This window comes from Budorcas taxicolor, chromosome 1 (assembly GCF_023091745.1).
Source record: "Budorcas taxicolor isolate Tak-1 chromosome 1, Takin1.1, whole genome shotgun sequence".
NCBI lineage: Eukaryota > Metazoa > Chordata > Mammalia > Artiodactyla > Bovidae > Budorcas > Budorcas taxicolor.
Window position 1 is genome coordinate 134083744 of NC_068910.1, and position 21374 is coordinate 134105117.

Genomic DNA, 21374 nt, shown 5'->3' on the forward strand with positions numbered 1-21374 from the left:
GAAAGTTTCTCCCTTTTCTTAAGTATTTGAGGTGCCATTTCCTTTCTATTGATATTTTACTTTAGGCAAATGGCCTGAACCGTGTATTTTAAGCGCTCATTTGTCCAGCTGTTATAGCTGCATTCGATTTCATTTTCCATTTTGTCCCTTATACCCTTCTCCATGAAGACGTTCCTCACCCTAGTTTACACTCGTTGCTTTAACAATGCATCAAGCTATACTGAACACTGGACATAAACTAGCATGAAAAATCTGTATCAGTCAGGATTCTTGACAGGAAATATTTTTTAAGCATGTGTTTATAGGATACTGGAGGGTCACAGAATCATCAGAAGGCTGAAAGATGAGGCTTGGAAAAAGGCAAGACCCAAAGCTAGCAGCACATTCAGATTCCTGAACAGGAGCAGTCTGATCAAGATGCTACCAGCACCTGCTGCCCCAAAGATGAATTCTCACCACCACCTTACCTTTGCAGCATTCATGACATTTGAAGCATCTGGTGGGCCCAGCCTAAGTCACACGCCCTACCAGGGGCTCAAAGGGACAGGCAAGCAAGAGTCTGGTCATTTGGGGGTCCTATAATAATAAATGGGGATCACTCCCTTCAAGACCTCACATCGGTGAATAACCCTCAAACAGTCAGGGAGGTCAGAAGTTTTGTGGATAAGCCTAAGGTCCACTAAAGAGCCTACCTTTTGCTTAATTCAGTGTGGATTAGTTCTCCTTAAATGCATTCAGTTCAGTTCAGTCACTCAGTCGTGTCCAACTCTTTGCAACCCCATGAATCGCAGCACGCCAGGCCTCCCTGTCCATCACCAACTCCCGGAGTTCACTCAGATTCACGTCCATCGAGTCAGTGATGCCATCCAGCCATCTCATCCTCTGTCGTCCCCTTCTCCTCCTGCACCCAATCTCTCCCAGCATGAGAGTCTTTTCCAATGAGTCAACTCTTCGCATGAGGTGGCCGAAGTACTGGAGTTTCAGCTTTAGCATCAGTCCTTCCAAAGAAATCCCAGGGCTGATCTTCAGAATGGACTGGTTGGATCTCCTTGCAGTCCAAGGGACTCTCAAGAGTCTTCTCCAACAACAAAGTTCAAAAGCATCAATTCTTCGGTACTCAGCCTTCTTCATAGTCCAACTCTCACCTCCATACATGACCACAGGAAAAACCATAGCCTTGACTAGATGGAACTTAGTCGGCCAAGTAATGTCTCTGCTTTTGAATATCATAACTTTTCTTCCAAGGAGTAAGTGTCTTTTAATTTCATGGCTGCAGTAACCATCTGCAGTGATTTTGGAGCCCCAAAAGTAAAGTCTGACACTGTTTCCACTGTTTTCCCACTTCATCTTTATCCCCAGTGAATCTCCCTTCTTTTCTTCAGTGTCATGAATTTACGCCTATCCCACCCTACTCTATTTACCACTTTATTACTAGAAGAAATTAATGTCATATGAAATTCCCTCACTTTATTTGTCTACTCTAATGGCAGGTCATCTACCCTGTGGTTAATTACACTCATGGCCCCTCTTGCCAGCATACCATAAGCTTCTAAGTCTCCTGCATCTTGGACCTCTGGCACAGAGCATTCAGCAAGTACTGTTGGCTGGAGTAATAAGGCTTCACAACTCCACTGTAATTGGTGCCCTGGATGTCTTACAAAATTGTTAGATACACTAGTCCCAGTATCAAACCCCTGATTCATTCTGAGATGCAATCATTCATCTATAGCCTTTGTTTCTGCCTCTGTTGACTTTTTTTTTAAAAAAAGGACTCTGTAATAAAATTTTTTCAAAAGCTTTTTGAAAATCTGACCCAATAGTCCTCCAGTCTGATTATACACACAAGTCCCCCCGAGATTCTGCTATAATTGTTACAGAGTGGGACTCAGATATGGTTGATTTTTCCAAAAGCCCTCCAGGTGATTCTAAGGTGTGGTCATGGTGAAAGCCACTGGGCATGGTTCCCTATCTTCAATGCATACTCCCCTCAGAGAATTCTCCATCACTGGCAGGCATGGTATCTCCTTGCAGAAAGTACTGTGAAGAAGGCTGAGCACACGAAGAATTGATGCTTTCGAACTGTGGTGTTGGAGAAGACTCTTGAAAGTCCCTTGGCCTGCAAGGAGATAAGCCCTGGGATTTCTTTGGAAGGAATGATGCTAAAGCTGAAACTCCAGTATTTTGGCCACCTCATGTGAAGAGTTGACTCATTGGAAAAGACTCTGATGCTGGGAGGGATTGGGGCCAGGAGGAGAAGGGGATGACAGAGGATGAGATGGCTGGATGGCATCACAGACTCGATGGACGTGAATCTGAGTGAACTCCGGGAGTTGGTGATGGACAGGGAGGCCTGGCGTGCTGCGATTCATGGGGTCGCAAAGAGTTGGACATGACTGAGCGACTGAACCGAACTGAATCCAACAGGTTACATACATTTGAGTGTAAAAAGTTCTTTTCCATGTATATATAGCCTATCCATTTACAGTGAACGTGAGTGGGAAGGAGATGGGCCAGGCTGGTGTGCTTCAGTGTTGGAAGTAACCTCGGGAACTTAGTGAGAATCTGCAACATGCGGCCGGATACAGTGACCTCCATCTCAGCCAGCCTTCCCACTCACACTCCCAGGACTGCTGCAGAGCCCTGGGGCCAAGGGCTAGAGGGATGACCATCTAGGTGTAGGAAGCTTTGTCCGGTTTGTCAACTGCATTTAAATGGACTGTCCATTTGCCACTCTTTTATGTAAAACTGTTATTCAACCAGTTTTCTGAAAAAGAAACGAAACGTTGGTCCTTGTGGTTGAATGTAACAACTCCATTCTCTCTCTCCCACCTGAGTCCTGCCCCTTCCTTGTCACCCATCTGCCCTTGTAGGGAGCACTGAGGACAGCTTAGATACCTGGCGTAGAGCAGAGCTCTACAGGTACGGCAGTGAGCTCCATGGCTCTGCTCCAAGCCTTGTAGAATTTAATCATTTCCTTTATTTATCTGGGACTGTAAACTTAACTACCTGTGCCAGTAAAGGTAGAAGTGAGAATTTTTTTGTGCAGATATGTGTCAACAGTTCTTTAGGAAAACCCAAAAGGTACCCTTCTATCATCTACCTGTGTGAGTCACCACAAAATGCTGTCTTTCTAATATATTACCTGGGGTGTGAACTACCCTAATTTCTTTTTCCATAACTACTGATGAAAAGCATTAACTTGTCTCTCTGTTCCTGGTACTTGATCCCAGCTCCCATGAGAACTCCAGCCACTGAAAGATCCTGCCAACCCACTGGCCACTCCCTTCTCTTGAAGAATTTGGTTTAATAAGGTCATTTCCAAAGTACTCATTCTGCCTCATCCAATCCCTGTGGCCCTTTGACATTACTGAGGAGTACATCCTGACACCTTTACCCCTTTACAATGCCAAGCAGTTCCCTCTTTCTGCAGACATGAGTTTTCTAATACTGTCCTTATTCCACAAGGTGACCAACATCTCCACTTTCAACCAAAGGTTTTCTCTCACTTGATAGCCACTTTCCCCAAGGAAACATGTGGGCCTCCCTTGTAGCTCAGTTGGTAAAGAATCCGCCTACAATGCAGGAGACCCGGGTTCAATTTCTGGGTTGGAAAGATTCCCTGGAGAAGGAAATGGCAACCCACTCCAGGATTCTTGCCTGGAGAATCTCATGGACTATAGCCTGCCCGGCTCCTCTGTCCATGGAATCGCGAAGGTCAGACATGACTTAGCGACTAAACCACCACCACAAGGAAACATGGTTGACTTCACCTCCTGAGGGGCAGAGTTGCGTCCAGGAGAGAGCAGAGGACAGGCAGGCGGGGCTGGGTGGCTGTGCTGGGCCAGGCTTGCCCCACCTACGAGCCCTGCCTCACTCCACGTGCAGCTCGTGAACGCGGGAATCGTGACTGCCGAATCCGAGGGTGATGAGAGTGTCCCCTGTGCCATGGCTCATTTTTCACAGGCATGCTTTGAAGATACTCCTCCTATTAATCTGTTCTTGTTCTGCTACTTAGCAAGCTCCAGGGCTCCTAAAATATATGGTCTTTTTGATGGGTAATAAACACTTCTTCTTGGGCCTCATACAATTTTATTGTAAAGCAATCAGTCTATTTCACTTTAGCCCTACTAATACCTGCTGTTTATACAATTCCTTTTTCTATAACTGAATAATATTGAGATGGACACTTTGGGGGCTTTTCCTATTCAGTTTAACATGTGGATTAATAGGGGAAAAAAATGTCCCCACCTGAAAATGTGCACTGTCTGTAAAGGTATCCCCATAGAAGTATGTCTGTGTCTGGTCACTCAATTCTGACCAACTCTTTGCGACACCATGGACTGTAGCCTACTAAGCTCCTCTGTCCATGGAATTTTCCAGGCAAGAATAGTGGAGTGGCCTGCCATTTCCTACTCCAGGGGATCTTTCCAACCCAGGGATCAAACCCACATCTCTTGTCCCTGCATTAGGAAGTGGATTCTTTACCACTAGCGCCACCTGGGAAGCCCATAGGAGTGTGTAGGGGAATCAAAATGTAGTAAGCATCAACCGCACACCAGGGGTTGCGTCTCACAAAGATGACCTCAGAGTCACTGCGACATAGTAAAGATTTTTAGAAAGCTTAACACCCGACAGCCAGGGAAAAGTTCCTCTGGGGTAGGGATATAACATGAAAAGAAACTTCTGAGAGGAACCATGGGCTGGGAAGCCAAATAATTAGAAATAGATCAGAGGAGCAGCAGGAAACCCAGAAAGAAACAGAGGACTGACCAGCTGCAGGTCAGTGGAAAGGAATCCAGGGCAGCCGGCAGCCGCTGAGGACAACTGTTCTGGCAGAAAAGGCCTGAGAGGAAGAGAAGGAGGTGCTCAGAGGCGCTTGCTTCCTTAGGAGGAGAGTCAAGGGCAGAGGCCACAGGTCTGGGCCCAGGCAAGACCCTCAGGGGCACACAGACCAGGAGGAAGAGCCCTTGCTTTCTTGGGGCCCAGGAGAGCTCAGAGATGGGCTGGCTCAGGACCAGGCCACAGCTAAGGCAGGGGACAGAGCGGGGGGATGAACAGTTTATTAAACACATCAGGGTGGTACTGCACCAGCCAGCCTCTCAGACACCCTTCCCTCCTCCAGGTGCCGAGAGTGCAGCTGCCTGTGGCCCAACTTACTCCCTAAGTGTAGTCCCTGCTGCGCAGCCCAGTCAGTGCCAAGGAGGGCAAGAAGGAAAACTCAGGATTCGTGGCTTTCAGGGGGAATCTCACTGGGTCCTCTTTTTGTGGGACCCCAGGGCGGAGTGGGGTGGGCAGCACACCAGGGAGCCGCTATTGCAGAGTTGCTCTGAGCGGTTCTGTCCCTGTTCCCGCACTTGTGGCGCCGGCCTCTGATTGCTACTGACAACCAAGGATAGTATCTTTTCTTTCTTGCACAGGCTTTACAACTGCCTGTTCCGGGAAACAGTCTTGTGTCCTCTCCAAACCCCATTTTCCACCTCTCACCTGCTGTGTGCATAGTGACCTGCCCGCATGCTGCCGCCAGGCAGGGTTTAGCAGGTGCCCCAGCCACCAGCGAAGTGTGGGCCTGCCTGTCTCACTGCCTTTCAAATGAGCCCCCCACCCCCAACCTCCGTGTATAAGCCTATTATTAGAGGTGGAATCTCCACCCTGAAGTCTCCCCGGGGCTGCTGGTGAAAGCTGTTCTTACTCTCTTATTTGTGGCCTTCCTGGGACACGTGCTGCCGCCTCACACACACCTATTCTTAGCTTCCCTGCAAAACAGGGGAAGGAATGGAGAGAGGGGCCCTGCCCAGGGGATCATTTGACTCTTTTCATCCAGATCAGAGTCTCTGATGGTTGAAAGGGCCTCTGTGGGGGAATCCACAAGAAAGAACTGGCTCAAGAAGGGGCAGAGCTTGCTGGCATGGTGTGGACAGCAGCTGGCCGCTCCCTCAGTCCAGGCCCAGCTACTCCCGGAGGCCTTTAGTCGCTCTAACGGAGCCCAGCTTTTCATTCCACAGTTAGAGAAGAGGCCCCTGGGAGATGAGACGTGAGACGGCAGCAGCAAGCACAGACATATAAATGAGGGGCCTTGACTCCTTCCTTGAGAGTAAACCCTGCTCACCTGGGGGGTCTGAGACCTGGGAGGTGGATGTCAGTGCTCTCACTCCCTGAACTGCTCCCCCTTGCAAACCTTCTTGCAAGGTAAGGCCAAGACACCTTCCCACCCCCAAAAATAAATATCACCTTGACACTGGCATCTACACACCTGAAAAAGAAACCCGCACTAATGTGAAAAGCAAGCCCAAACACAGCTCTAAAATGTAAGTTCAGCGCTGCCAGCCCCAGGCTGCCCCAAGCAGCACCCCTCTATGTACCTGCAAGGCAGCTTTGCAAAGCCTCATACCGGAGAAAAAGGTGCTTTTTCCGCAATAAGAGCAAAGATACTCAGGAGTTAACTGAGTAAGGACACCTCCCTGGCCTGGCGCGTCTTTCTGATACATGACGGGAATCTCAGGGTCCACTTTCCCCCAGGGAACTTAAGGGAAGACAGGAGTTTTGGGGGATTTCCAGCGAAATGTCTGGAAGTCTTAATCTCCTGGGTTCTAGAGATGCCAAGTGAGTGTCCTTGACTGTCACATGACCTCCAGCCTGTTCAGAGGCTGTGGAACATGAGGACTTGGCTAAACATCTTCAGGCCAGTGTAGTGCTCAGGAAAACAAAGATGCAGTATCCAAATCCATCAGGCCATCCCCTGGGGAGCCCGAGAGGACAAGGGGCCTCCGACCCTGCCTCCCACCACCCCTCACCTTGGCGCTGGGCTTCCTGCCCTCTTTTCTGTTCATCAGCTTCCTCCTTATCGGTTTCTTGTGAGTAGATTTCTGCTCACAGTGGAAGGGAGGCTATTGGCAATAATGAAGGATTGTTGGAGCTGGGGATCTCAGGTGACCAGATTTTTTGTTTCTGCTCTGATTTTTGACATGCAGGGTTGCCTGTGTCCCCTGTGTTATTTAGCACCTGCATGCATGTGTCTTCTCTGATGTGGTTACCCAGGTCTAGGGATACATATGAAGGATCTGTACCTTTCCCATGGTTTGGGCCACTGTACTATAGTCCTGGGCCGGCGCCTGCATGGATTCCCCATCCAGGATACAAAGGGGAGGCAGCCATTGCTGCTCAGAGCTGATCAACAACCTGCTGCCTGAGCCCACCAGGCTGCAGGACTCACCCACCTTTTCCGCTATCAGGAAGTCATAGCGAAGGGCCTCTCGGGTGCAGATGGCGCCAAGCAGGAAGACAAAGACGATGTACAGAAACCACCTGCAAGAAACCCAAGAGCAGAACGGGGCTGCCACCTGACATCACTCAACCCTGTCCCACTCCACCCTCCTCAGCCTGAGGGCTCCCCCAGGGAACTGTCCCCAAGGACAGAGAATGGCCATCACGAAGGCTCCCCAGATTGTCTGGGGGCACTGCCAGTACTCTTGTCTCCTCTAGCATATTTCATATAAATATATATAAACATATCATTTCACATAAACGTGTAGAAACGTATCATTTGCCTCTTATGGAGGAAAACACACAGAGGTTTTCTGGGGTGGGGAGCAGCCCAGCTGGCCAGGATGCAGGCCACGGCTGACTGGCAGGTCTGCACCCCATCCTCCTGCAGCAGAACAAGCCGATGAGCTGTCAGGCCTTGGAGTCCCGCTGTTCCCTGGGCCCCAGGTGACAGAGAGCCAAGCCGAGTGTGAAAGGCCAGCAGTGACCTGGCTCTGCCCTCAGAAGCCCTGTGACCTCGATGAACTCACATGAACCCAGTGGCCTCATTCCCATCTGGACAGTAGGAGGATGGGCCAAAGGCTCCTCCTGGGACCTCCCAGCTGTGACCAAAAATGAGGCAGGGCTCTTTCCTTTCCTTTCCTTCTGGACACACTCCCTTATCTTTGTCAGCTTCATTTTCCTCCCAGAGAGATCACCTTATTTAGCACAAAATAGACAAGTGCTATATGCCTGGCTAGGAGCCACAGTGCCATTACAACAAGCTAAAGCAAACTCAGCAATGATGAAGAGGTGTATTCATATATTTTTGAAACATCACGGTTAAAATAATGCGGGTACTTTAATCCTTGTCATGTCTGGGATTTCATTACCTTTCACATCTACCCAGTGAAGGCAGAGGAGCTTCTTCCCATAGTGCAGAGAGAAAACAGAGATTCTAGGTCAGAATCAGACCCAAGGCACCCAGCCTGCTCACATGGGTGGCACAGTGTGAACTAACACAGGGAAGCCTGGCAGCCTTGGGGCAGCACTGGGGAGGCAAGCTGGGAGAAGAGGAGAATCAGCCTCTGAGTTCCTACTGTGTGCCATTACATACAGCATCTCCTCCACAATCTACAGGACACATGTGTTCTCATTAACCCCATTTTACAGAGATGAAAATGGAGACTCAGAAGGTTAATTGTCTGAAGTCCCCCAGACAATCAGCGGAGGGGAGTAGTATGCAAATCTTATTTTGTCTGCAAAACTCTTCCTTTTTATATTCCCTGCAATGGTCCTGGAAACTCAATGGTTACAAAATGTCCAAGTTCAAAATGGGGGTGGGGAAGAGGAGGGGCAGGAGGCTGAAGGAAAAGGAAAAAAGGAGTCCACCTTCTTAACGACCCCCTTCCTTACTGCATTCCCAGGCAGGGGGGATGAAAGGGCGAGCATCTAAACACACCAGACATGAATTTTCCAGCTGGCTGAGTGTTAAAAGGAGGATTGGAATATAGAATAGATTGGTCACATACAGGGCACTCTTAGAACAAAAGGAGCAATCCCCTCTTTTGCCTGGGGTTTTCTCTCCCTCTCTCCAGCTGATTGCCACAAGGGGAACTTACGCAATGCCAACGGCTACTAGGGAGCCCAGGGGGATGCTGGCAGCAGGCTCCCTGAGGTCGCCCCCCATGTTGAAACCGGCCATGACTCCTGAAAGACACCCAGGCAGGAGAGAAGGGTGAGCAGCATCCTCCACACATCCCCTTCCCCTCCTCGGGGCCTCCCTGGAAGGGATCCTCGGGCATGCCCTCCCATCTGTGGCTCTGCAAAGTGCAACTCTCGGTCTCCCCTGGCAACTGCGGAGGCATCCTCAAGGCGTGAAAGGGACTTTTGTGGGTTGGCTGATGCTCAGGAGGAGAGCTCGACTAGCGACAAAAGCATCTTATGGCCCAGTGCAAAGTAATGAGGGCTAGCGAGGTGGCGGGCAGGCCACACAAAGGTCCCAAGGCCACATGCTGAGCTCTGAGCTCTGCCTTCCAGCCGGACAACACCCAGGAGAGACTCAGCCTTAGCAAAGAACCCACCCCTGCCTGCTCAGCAGAGTTCTTTCCCTCTGCTATCCCCAGACTACACTGGGGTTCAGGGACCCCAGGGACACGTTTCATCCAATATTCAGAGTCAGCAGCCGTGTTCAAAGCTCCTGAGCTGCCAAAGGGCTCTAAACAGATTCCAACAAACCATCTTGATGCTACCAACACTGAGTGGCAAGCTCCTCTTCACCATGGACTCTATTTCTCATGAACACTCATGAGAAGCATGTAGTCATGATGGGAAGGTCATCATTGTGGTCCAAACACACACAGGCAGGAAACCAACAAGACAGCGTGTGCTGAACATGTGGATCCAGCCCACACGCGCTCTGCAAGCCCATGGGGGTGGGTGCATCGTGAATGTGGTCTCGAAGGACGTTTTGCATGGGTTTGGGGAGAGGAATGGGTCCAACTCCATCAATATGGATTTACGAACCCTTTGAACCTGACAGGGCCTGTATTAAGTGCTTTTCATGCCTTTTTTTTTTTAATCTCATTTAATCCTCACAACCACCACATCAGAAAAGTAGAATTATTCCCCCCATTTTATAGACAAGGAAACTAGTGCTAAAAGAGGTAAATTAAAATAGCTTAAGGTCACACATTTAGTAAGTAGCAAAGCTAATATTCAACCCTGGCCTGTGTGATTTGGAAAATTGCTCTCTTAACGCCTCTGCTATAACGCTTGAGGGAACTCAAGTGCAGTGGAGTAAAGTGAAAGTTTGGGCCCAGAAAGTTAAAGAGGAACTATTTCAAAGACTACCGTGAATGCTGAACTAAGGCAGAGAACTGCATACATTTTGACTGAGCAGTTCCACTACTACGGTTGTATCCTAAGTAAACAGTCAAGGACATAAGTAAAGATGTATCCAAAAATGTTTATTAAAGCTTGTATATATAGAGTGGTGAAAATTATAAACAATCTAATGTCTAAAAGTAGTGTGTGTGTGTTAGTCGTTTAGTCGTGTCCGACTCTTTGCAACCCCATGGACTGTGGCCCACAAGACTCCTCTGTCCATGGAATTCTCCAGGCAAGAACACTGGAGTGGGCTGCCATTTCCTTCCCCAGGGGATCTTCCCAACCCAGAGTTCAAACCCGGGTCTCTCGCATTGCAGGCAAATTCTCTACTATCTGAGCCATGTTGAGGGCTGGCTAAATAAGTGATGATACATCTTTCAATATATACCAGCCCTCCAATAACATCAAGGATATGTTGTGACATGAAAAGAGCAATTGTTTCCATTTCAGAGGCATATCTGAAAGCAGAACATACCGTATGATCTTATTGTGAAAAAAAAAAAAAAAAACCCAGATAAATAGATGTGTAGAAAAATGAAAAAGGAACCAGAACATGTTCAAAACGTTAATGTTATTTCTGGGTGATGGAAAAACAGATCATTTTTTATTTTATCGTTTATCTCTACTTTTTCAATTTTCTACAGTGATCATTGTGAAATAAGGGAGAAGTAATCCTTAAATGTTTTTTGTTTGTTTAAAATGGCACATAGGGCACATTTTCTTTATTCTCAGTCCTCTCCCTCCCAAGACCCTATTAAAAGTATAGTAAAAGGGGAAGATGGATGCATGCCTTAAAAAAAAAGAGGGGGGAGCGATAAGTAGAGGAAAAGTTTCCACAAATGTCTGGAACATAGAAAATGGATAAAATGATACAGAGTACTAAAGGAAAAGAAGGAATAGAAAGGAAAAGAAAACCTTGGAATGCTTATCTAGAGGATCTAAATAAACTGCCCAAGGAAAACCAGGACCACTAGTACGGATGTTCACACCCCAGATGAAGCTCTCAAGAGCCAGACATGCCCACAAACGCACTGCTGTCAACTCTTCCTTGAAGGAAGAGCCCCATCCAGGAGACAGACCCCACACACCTCAGCAGGAGATCCATGCCAGCAACCAAAGGTTGTCAAGTGTATAACAAAAATCAACAACAAATACATAAACACATGCACGATAAAAACAGAACAAACTGGCCTGGAAGAAACATAAAAATCAGGACACAGAAGAAAATTTTGAAGAAAATCTAATTAGTAGCTCCATAAACATTCAAGAAGAATATTCTACCTATAAAGCAAGATGCTATGAAAAACAAAAAATAATCTAAGAACAAGAAAAAGACTTTTGGAAATTAAAAACATGATCACTAAAATTAAAAACACGATCACTTAAACTAAAAATGCAGTGGAATATCTAGAAGATAAAGTTAAGTAAATATCCCAGAATTTAGAACAGAAAGACAAAGGGGTAGAAATTTTGAGCAAAGAATAGGAGAAACACAGAAGAAATCTTGGAGTTACAATATCCAACTAACAGGAGGTCCAGAAAGAGAGAACAGAGAAAATAAAATAAGCAGGTAAACAACAGAAATAAATGTCTTCACCCTGAAGAAGACACAAGTCTTCAGGTTGAAATATCCCATAAAGTAAACAACAAAAAGGCCCACACCTAAATGCATCATTGTGCAATTTTAGAAGAAATCCTAAATATTTTCAAAGATAAAAACCGAACAGTTACAAAGGAACAAAAATTAGACTGGCATCAGACTTCTCAACAGCAACAGTGAATGCCAGAAAACAACGGAGCACTGATTTTTAAATTCTGTGGAAAAGCTATTTTGAAACTAGAGTTTTAGCCAGTTTACCAATTAAGTGAAAGTAAAGCAAAGAAGGGCTCAGAAAATTTACCTTCCACACATCATTTCGGAGGAAGATACTAAAGCAAGGACTCCAGTAAAATGAGGATATAAGCTATGAAAGGGAAAAAGAGAAGATTCAGAAAGCAGTGGTGATAAGTCAGGAGTTAATAAAGTCCCAGATAATAGTTGTGCAGTTGTGCAGCAGAGAAACCAGCAGGGTCCGAAGCAGAAGAATAGAGACCCAGTAGGGATGCTTCTGGATAGGAACTGGATTCAACACAAAGGACACTATGAATTATTTTAAAGATTTGCTGACTGCATATTTTGGCAACAAGAGAAAACGCTTATTGAAACTCGAGGAGAAGTAAATAAGAAAGCCAACATGTAAATACGAAGGAAACTAAAATAGGACATGACTTTAAACAACTAATAAAAAAAAGTCTTAAGGTTAATCCATTTGGCCATTATATCAGGAACATTCTCCCCTAAATAACACAAGGACCACGTCAGATGCAGCCAAGGAAGTGGAATTCTAGCCCACCACTTGGCTCTTCAGTGAACCACAACTACACAGTCATAGACATAGCCCAGAGGACTTAACTTTAGCTGCAAAGTAGAATACAAATATTATCTACTTGACAAAGTAACATAAAGCTATAGCTAACAGCTAATACGAAATGAAAAGAGAAAAGAGAACTAGAAAGAGGAAAGGCACTCATATTTTTGTTGTAGTAGTGTGCACCCCACTCCAGTACTCTGGCTTGGAAAATCCCATGGACGGAGGAGCCTGATAGGCTGCCATCTCTGGGGTCGCACAGAGTCGGACATGACTGAAGTGGCTTAGCAGCAGCAGCAGCAGTGTGAGAAACAAAAGTCCCAGGATCTTCACTCAGGACTGGCCGAATGTTACAAGCTTCAGTTAGTTTAATAAGAAAAGCTGAAATGTGAGTTACCCATTAAATTTGTTAGGTCAATAAGGAAATGGCCAGCAAATATTTATATGCCAGCTGCAATAAATTTAAAGTTAATGCTAGAATTTATTCTGTATTTTGTCATCATAAAGGGGAGTTTCTAAATGTTTGCTAAGAGGAGCAAAGAAATTTCCAAAAATATTGAACAGCTTGTCTTTGAAGTTCCAAAACCTGTTGACTTGTAAACTAAAGGCAAAAGAAAAAAGAAAAAAAAAAAACTTTTTTAATAGAGAGGTTGTGTGTGTGTGTATGTGTGTGTGTGAAACTGTGTTTGTTCACTGCAAGTTGTAAACTACAGCTTTCATGAGATTTTCCTCTTTACCTGCTAGTCATCAACTTGTCATAGCTTCCCTGATATTGCTCTAAAACATAAATATAAAAGGATTATTCAGAATCCCTTAAAATCGGGGATTCCTTTAAGATAACTAACGCATTCCTTGTCAAAATACTTTACACATGAAATAAATATGACCCTAATACATTAATCTTAAAACACAACACAGAATATTAATTTTCCACACCAACAATAATCAGTGAAGAGATAGAGCCTAGGATGGATAACAGACTTAAACATATTATTTAAAGTTATAAAGATAATCAAAAGAGAACTAAAAATTAAAATATGACTATTAAAAATTGGGAAGTGGATAAAGGAACATGTAAGGAAGCTAAACCCTCTACATTTCTTACCATGGAGTCAATAAATTACATGTGACTTTGACTATCAAGTTATAGATATAAGCATGTACATGCAGGCTAAGTCACTTCACCTGTGTCCAACTCTTTGTGACCCTCTGGGCCATAACCCAGCAGGCTCTTCTGTCAATGGGATTCTTCAGGCAAGAATATCGGAGCAGGCTGCCATGCCCTCCTCCTGGCGATCTCCCCAGCTCAGGGATCCAACCCACGTCAGCTGCAGATCCCCCACTGCGGCGGATTCTTTACCATCGAGCCACCAGGGAAGCTCAGGTATAGGCACATTGCTTGGTAATGCAGTTAGCTCCTGAAGTACTAAAAATGACTAAAAATGGTTGCCCCTATAGAGGGGTTCTTTGGGTGGTCAGGTTGGTGGAGGAGGGAGGGCAGGCTGAGAGACTACTGCTTTACGTTACAAGCACCTCTGCACCATTTTTTTAATTTTTTAAATCACATACAGGTTTTATTTGGATCAAGAGAACAAGGCCGAGGACCTGCCTTACTCTGACTGCAGCTTGTGAGACCATGTCCTTCGTTGCTAGAACAGTCTGACGGACAAGGCCAGCCCTGGCCAGATCTCCAGGTCTACCTGATACTCAGGCCCCACTAACTTTGTCCATTAACACCTCCTCTTTCTGAACCTCCCACCCGCTGAGCCTCCGCCAAGGTTCTCACCCGTCACCAGGTTTACCAGTGTCTTACCTGCCTGGCTTCCTACCTCCGGCAATGACTTCACTCTGCCCCCCAAGGCCCTGGCAGTTCTATGCCTATTCATTCAGCTCTGCAAGGTTACATACTGCTATGTATTCTTTGCCATTTTCATACCTCCTCCAGTTCGTCATGTCATCCTGTGTGCCTTCCTTCAGATCATTTACAGAAGTCTAGAAATAAGGAGCCATAAGAACTCCATTGCCATAGGCGCTTCTGTCTAGAAAAGTGACTGATTAATCGTGATGGCTTCCTGCTTCCAAAAAGGTTCTGTATTCATAACAAACAAACGCCCTTTTCTTCTCTCTCCACAATCCCTTGCACAGTGATGACCCTGCCTTTAATCAGAGGTCCCACTAGCTGGCCTGGTATGGGGCACGTGGGAATCCTGCTCAGTGGGAGCAGAAACGGCCGACACTGACACAGGCCACCCTCAGGAATGGGCCAGGCCCAGACAGCCAGGAGGCGGGCTTTTGAGACAAAACAGGCAAGCCGGAAATCAGGGAGTCAGCACCATGAACACAGAACTCCCGAGGCAAGGAAAGGGCAGTAACTTGCGCTCCAGACAGGAAGCCGCAGGGTGACTCCTGTGGGTGTTCCAGGCACACCTGTTGGATTGGTTTGCACACTGTTACTCCCAGAATTTTGCCCTTGCACGACTACACAATTCTTGAGCAGATGATCTCTAGTTCTGCTGCTGCTGCTGCTAAGTCGGTTCAGTCGTGTCCAACTCTGTGCGACCCCATGGACAGCAGCCCACCAGGCTCCCCCGTCCCTGGGATTCTCCAGGCAAGAACACTGGAGTGGGTTGCCATTTCCTTCTCCAATGCATGAAAGTGAAAAGTAAAAGTGAAGTCGCTCAGTCATGTCCGACTCTGTGCAACCCCATGGACTGTAGCCCACCAGGCTCCCCCGTCCCTGGGATTCTCCTGGCAAGAGTACCGGAGTGGGATTCCATTGCCTTCTCCAGATCTCTAGTTCTGGTGGACTATAAATGTCTTGCTTACCAGTTAGATCTAGAAAAGTTATTTTGATTTCATATTTCTCACCCATGCTTATAAGGTATTATAGAGATTCCCTAGTTACCTTTCTTTCTGCTTCTGCTACAATTTAAAAATATTATCAATGTTAGAGCTAGATTTAGGGGAGGAATAGTAGAATAGGTATTTCTCAGTGATATTTACAATAATGCCCCCCTGAAAAAAGGTTCCACAGTTAGAAAACATAACAGTGGGGAAAACCTTGATTAAACAAGATTAGAGATTCTTACTGCTGGACTTACCATACAACATTCTAATTTTCATTGTCCATTTCTAAGAAGAGAAATGTAGCACATACCATTTCCTAAAACTTATTTGACATTCAACACTTTAAAAAAAAAATGAAACACTTTAATCATTGGAAAACACGAAGTGTCCATTTTGTAATTCCTATTTGATCTTTATCCTCTTTTTGGCAGGCTTCCTAAAAATCTTTAAAGTGGCTATTTAGAATCAACAATTCTTAAAGCTGGAAAGTATCTTAGAGATCATCAACTCTGGCCTTTTATTTCACAGATGAGGAAACTGAGGCCCCAAGAGGGGAAGCAATTTTATCATGTTTTCAAGCTAGCTGCTTGCAAACCCAGCAGAACTCATTTTGAAGTTTCCTTAATTCAAGTCATGTTATTTCCTCCACATCATAGAATCTCTCCATTTCTTCCTAACACCCATGCTCTTTTTGGATTTTTCTTTTTTAAAACAGAGTAACGGCATGATTAATTTGGGGCTACCGCCCCCACAGGAGTGCTGAACTTAGCTATAATCAGCGCTACTTATAATCAGTTATAATCAGCACCACACATTGGTTTTCCTACAGCAATTTCCGTCACCAGTTCTGAATCACTAGTCTGTCCTGGTCCAGGGCATTTCCCCTCCTCGTTGGTCTTGAGCTGCCAGTTCCAGGAAGCAGTTAATTGCTTTACCCTAAACCACGTCCTCACCCTATATCAGGATGACGATATGGGCTGCATCTTGTGACCACGTGACTTAGGTAACAGGTTTCTTCATACCAGTAAAGGCTTCTGACTTGGTTTTCCATCCTAGTCCTGAGGCCTTTTACATCTCTCCACAGACTCAGCTTTCACATGTGACGGTAATGGTGTTGGCCATCACTTTACCAGCTTGAGCTGAGGAGGTTAAACCTCCAGCATCATCCAGACCTTTCTGGGCACTGCCATTAACCTCACAGTCTGGTTGTGTGGCACCAGGTGAACTGGGGGGTCTGGCTTGGCACCCTGGCTCAAATATCTGTGACAATAGACGTGGATGGTCAGGAGAGGAACTGATCCCTTAAACATCTCTAAAATCAGCTATTAATAAAAATAACCAGGATAAATGTCAATTAACCACTTACCAGCATCTGCAAAATAGTGGTCCTCTGTCTTTTCTTGCTTTCCCTTTCATCAACCATAGTGCACAGAGATCAAAGTCTTCACCTCTTGCCTATTATTTTAATCCCACTCCCACCCTATTATCTTTTTTTGATCCTGAAAATGAGCATTCTTAAGAAAAAAACAAAAAAAGGCTTCCCCAATGGCTCAATGGGTAAAAATTCACCTGCAATGCAGGGACGCAGGAGGTGCAGGTTTGATCCTGGGGTCGGTATAGTCAAAGTTATGGTTTTTCTAGTAGTCATGTATGGATATGAAAGTTGGACCATAAAGAACACTGAGCCCGAAGAACTGATGCTTTCAAATTGTAGTGCTGGAGAAGCCTCTTGAGAGTCCCTTGGACAGCAAGAAAATCAAACCAATCAGTCCTAAAGGAAATCAACCCTGAAGGGGCCTGATGTTAAAGCTCCAATACTTTGGCCACCTGATGTGAAGAGCTGACACACTGGAAAAGACCCTGATGCTGGGAAAGATTGAAGGCAGGAGGAGAAGGGAGCAACAGAGAACGGGAAGGTTGGATGGTATCACTGACTCAATGGACATGAGTTTGAGCAAACTTCTGGAGATGGTAAAGGACAAGGAAGGCTGGCGTGCTGCAGTCCATGGTGTCACAGTCAGACATGACACAGTGACTGAACAACAAGGGAACAATGAAAAATAAAAGCCTGGGGCTTCTGGATAAAGCATTTGCATGCAGTGCGGGAGACCGGGGTTCAATCCCTGGGTTGGGAAGATCCCCTGGAGAAGGCAATGGCACCCCACTGCAGTACTCTTGCCTGGAAAATCCCATGGACAGAGGAGCCTGGTAGGCTACAGTTCCTGGGGTCGCAAAAAGTCAGACATGACTGAGCGACTTCACTTTTCCCTTGTGGTCCAGTAGTTAAGAATCTGCCTGCCAGTGCATGGAACTTGGGTTCGATCCCCAGTCCAGGAAGATCCCACATGCCACAGGGTATCAAAGCCTGTGTACCACAAGTACTGAGACCACAATCCAGCAGAGCCCTTGAGCTGCAGCTGTTGAGCCCACATGTGCTTGAGCCCATGCTCTACAAGAGAAGCCTGTGCACCACAACGAAGGACAGCCCCCACTTGCCACAACTAGAGAAAGCCCGCACACAGCAACAAAGACCCAGCACGGCCCAAAATAAATAAATAAATAAATTTTTTTTTTAAGAAAAATACCTAATCATTTTCTAGACTTTCCTGGTTTCTGTTGGTTTGTCATTAAAGAACTACTTACTCTTACTTTAGAAACCTTCAATTTTCCCTTTCCATTTAGAGATTGTTTCTCTGTTGCCTTTTTTGTTTCTTTGTTAAAGTTCATAAATTTATTATTTTTCTTTTTCATTAAAGTAGAATATCCATGCACTAAAGTGACTTAACCTTATCTGCCGCCTTTTATTATTTGGAGGCAGTGTGGCTCTGAGCCTCGGTCTCCCCAGTTGCAAATGGGGATAAGATTATGTACCCTGCAGGACTGTTGTAAAGCTAGAAAGAACATCTATAAGGCGCCTAGCACGGTGCCTGGCACCTAGTAGGTGCTAAATAAATGTCCACCTGGGGGCGGGGGCCTGGGATAAACTGGGAGATTAGGACTGGCATATACACATTATTATCTATAAAATAGATGAGTAATAAGAACCTGCTGCTTAGCACAGGGAACTCTATGGGGAAAGAATCTAAAAAAACAAGAAGAGTGGATATATGTATGTACGTATATGTATAACTGATGACGCACTTTGCTGTATACCTGTAACTCACACAGCATTGCAAATCAACTACACCACAATAAAAAAAATTTTTTTTGAATGTCCATTCAGGGCAGACGGGCTCCCTTCCGCTCTCAGAACTCCCCTGGGTTCCTAAGCACTCTGGCTGCCCCTCCTCACCTTCTGCTTGATTGTCAAAATCCCACTCCTTCCCCACACCTGGCTGATTGGCTTGTTTAGCTGTTAAGGTAGGAATCTTTCATCCCCTCTTTGCTCTGTTCTTAGAGGCAGAACTAATCAGTGCTCCACCCTCGCAGTGCCTTAGAGATGCTGCTGAGACAGGCTGTGTCGAATAATGGGACATTCGAACACTGGGATTCCAGCAGGATCTGTTGACTTCCGGGTAGAGTACAGCTCCAGACAAATGTGTGTCCTCTTTCCCAGCATCCTTGCCAAAGCATGTGGGAAGCAACGGGGCTCACCATTTTTTGTTGGGTGACCTTGGGAAAGCACCTCTCTGCGTCATTGTTTCCTCATATGTAAGATGGATTAATAATAGAACCCATGGAAGGATACAGGTTCCATGGGGCCTAAAACTTTAAAAATACAAAGTTATGAATATGAAATGGAACTTCAGAAGGAGGTCATGCAACCAAGGGGCCCTGAAACCCAGGCTTCATCAGCTTAATGGTGAGTCTGCATCTGATAGAAGCACTGGGGTCCTGATGAGGTCTAAACGAAAGACTAAAGTGTTCAGCACAGTGCCTGATGTGGCAGGCTATTGTGATGATAATTATCATAGACACTGTGATAATTTGATAAAATCATACATTCCATACATGAAATTACAAAAATAAACACGTATGATAATTATAAAGCTCCCTTCCTTTCTCCTGTTCCTGCTCACAAGTCCATCAGAATGCAGGGGGTGAGTCCCCCTCAGACTGTCCTTGCTCAGGTTCTCTGCTCCTTAAAACAAGACCTCATTCCGGCCCAGCAGGTCCTTGTTCTCTCACCCACAAGAACACATAACTTAGGAGGAGGCCTGGGGATACAATGAGGGAGAAGGAATGTAGAGGTAGGCTGAGGGCAAAGCCAGCATGGATGCCTAGAGCTGAGGGTCCCAGAGACAGCCAGCCAATCTGGAAGAGCTCAGAAGATTCCAGAACTTCTCAGAGTGTGTGTATGTGTGTGGGGTGGGGAGAGATAGGATCAGGTCCAGGGAGGCCAAAGGATGTCACAGAAATAGCAGGGCTCCTGACCACAAAGGTAAGCGTGGACATTCTGGTAAAGGCTGCTGGTTTCCCACATACATTTTGATGCTGGGTGTGGTCAACCACAAGAGGCCCTTATCCCTTCCAGCAGGAGTCTGAAATTTGGGGACAAGGGTTACACAACTTCACACAATGGTATTTATCCCAGTGAATTTCCATTTTCTAGTTCCTCCATGTATTGTGGTCCCAGGTTCCCAGAGTGGCTGTGTGTGTGCATGAATAACTATAGGGAGAGGTGTTTGTTTTTCAGAGAAAGTGGTGGTATAGCTCAGAGAAGGAAAGTGCTTTGGGAAACTAAACACAGAGTCTATTCCAAGGTCCCAGCCCCACCCTGCAGCCACCACCACAGGGTGTGGTGGAGTGCAGCGAGGAGGGCTGACTGAAGACCTCGCTTCCTAAACCCAGAGGAGCCACTGAAACCTAGGCTTCAGCTACTCTCCCCAGGAAGTCTCCCGCCCCTGGGGATAAAATCTCTAGAGTAACCTAAATAACATGTCACTGGTCAGAGATGAGGATGCAGGGTCGCGGGACTGGAAGTGTCTGTTCTTCCAAACTCCTCTCCCCTCTCACAGCCTGGAGGTTCTCTTGTTCCAGGAGAGGATGGCGTTGGAGGGAGCCCCAGCCATGACTCACTCAGAGTTAATCCTTGGCAAGTCCGTCACCATGGAAACTGCCAATCATCCATGCTTCTCATAGCTTAATGGAACATCTGCCAGGGGAAAGCCAAGGGATACAGATTGCCTGTCCTGCCTACTGTGTTCACGCTGGAGCCCCTGGAAAACAGATATAGCCAGGAGAGGCAACCCATTACAGAGGGATGGTGGCCCAACTCTGTTGCGGGCGGGGACCCCTTCCAGGGCTCGAAAGTGGGCTCTTGTCTAACACTCAGAAAAGAATTGTCAGAGGCGACACGTACTGACAAAGCTAGAGACTTCACTGGGAAGGGGCGCCTGGGTGGAGAGCAAGAGGTCAGGGAACCAAGGAGACCTGCTCCGCCATGTGGCTTGCAGTCTCGGGTTTTACGGTGATGGGATTAGTTTCTGGGCTGTCTCTGGCCAATCATTCTGACTCAGGGCCCTTCCTGGTGGTGCACACATTGCTCAGCCAAGATGGATTCTAACCAGGAGGATTCTGGGAGGGCAATGGGACATGAGTATCTCCTTTTGACCTTTCCCAAATTCGGTGGCTTTTTAGTCCCGTATTCCTTACCAGGACCTCCACAGGAATGGTTACTATGGTGCCTGATGAGAGTAGACAGTTTCAGTCAGTGTGTTTCTCCTAACAACTCTGGTCACTAATTAGCTGGGTGACCTTCCTCAATCCTTCATAAACTCCTCTGTGCTCATTTCCCAGATCAGTGATTCTCAACCTGGTTGGGCCCAGATGGGGCTGTGGAGGGTTGGGGATGGGGCCGGGGGTGTCAGGGAGGCAGAAAAGCACATCTTAAGAGGAGTGGGGTAAAAGAGGCCTGTGTAGACAGTTTGTTCAATATTATAACTTTATATTTGGAATATTACCAAACAATACCTTCATAATTTAAGTCACAGAAAATAAAGAAGCTTGGCTAATCTTCTTAGGTAGAATCTTTCTCAAAGAGAGGACCAA

At 46.2% G+C, this 21374-nt stretch overlaps 1 protein-coding gene across 1 annotated transcript in view; it reads right to left on the minus strand.

Moving 5' to 3' along the window:
- SLC12A8 (solute carrier family 12 member 8) overlaps positions 1 to 21374 on the minus strand; it is a 145477-nt gene that overhangs the window by 33269 nt on the left and 90834 nt on the right. Inside the window, exons 9-10 of the mRNA XM_052645168.1 lie at positions 8862 to 8949; positions 7215 to 7302 (exon numbers count right to left, since the gene is read on the minus strand). Of these exons, the coding sequence (XP_052501128.1) occupies positions 7215 to 7302; positions 8862 to 8949 (176 nt within the window). The remainder of the gene's footprint in view (positions 1 to 7214; positions 7303 to 8861; positions 8950 to 21374) is intronic.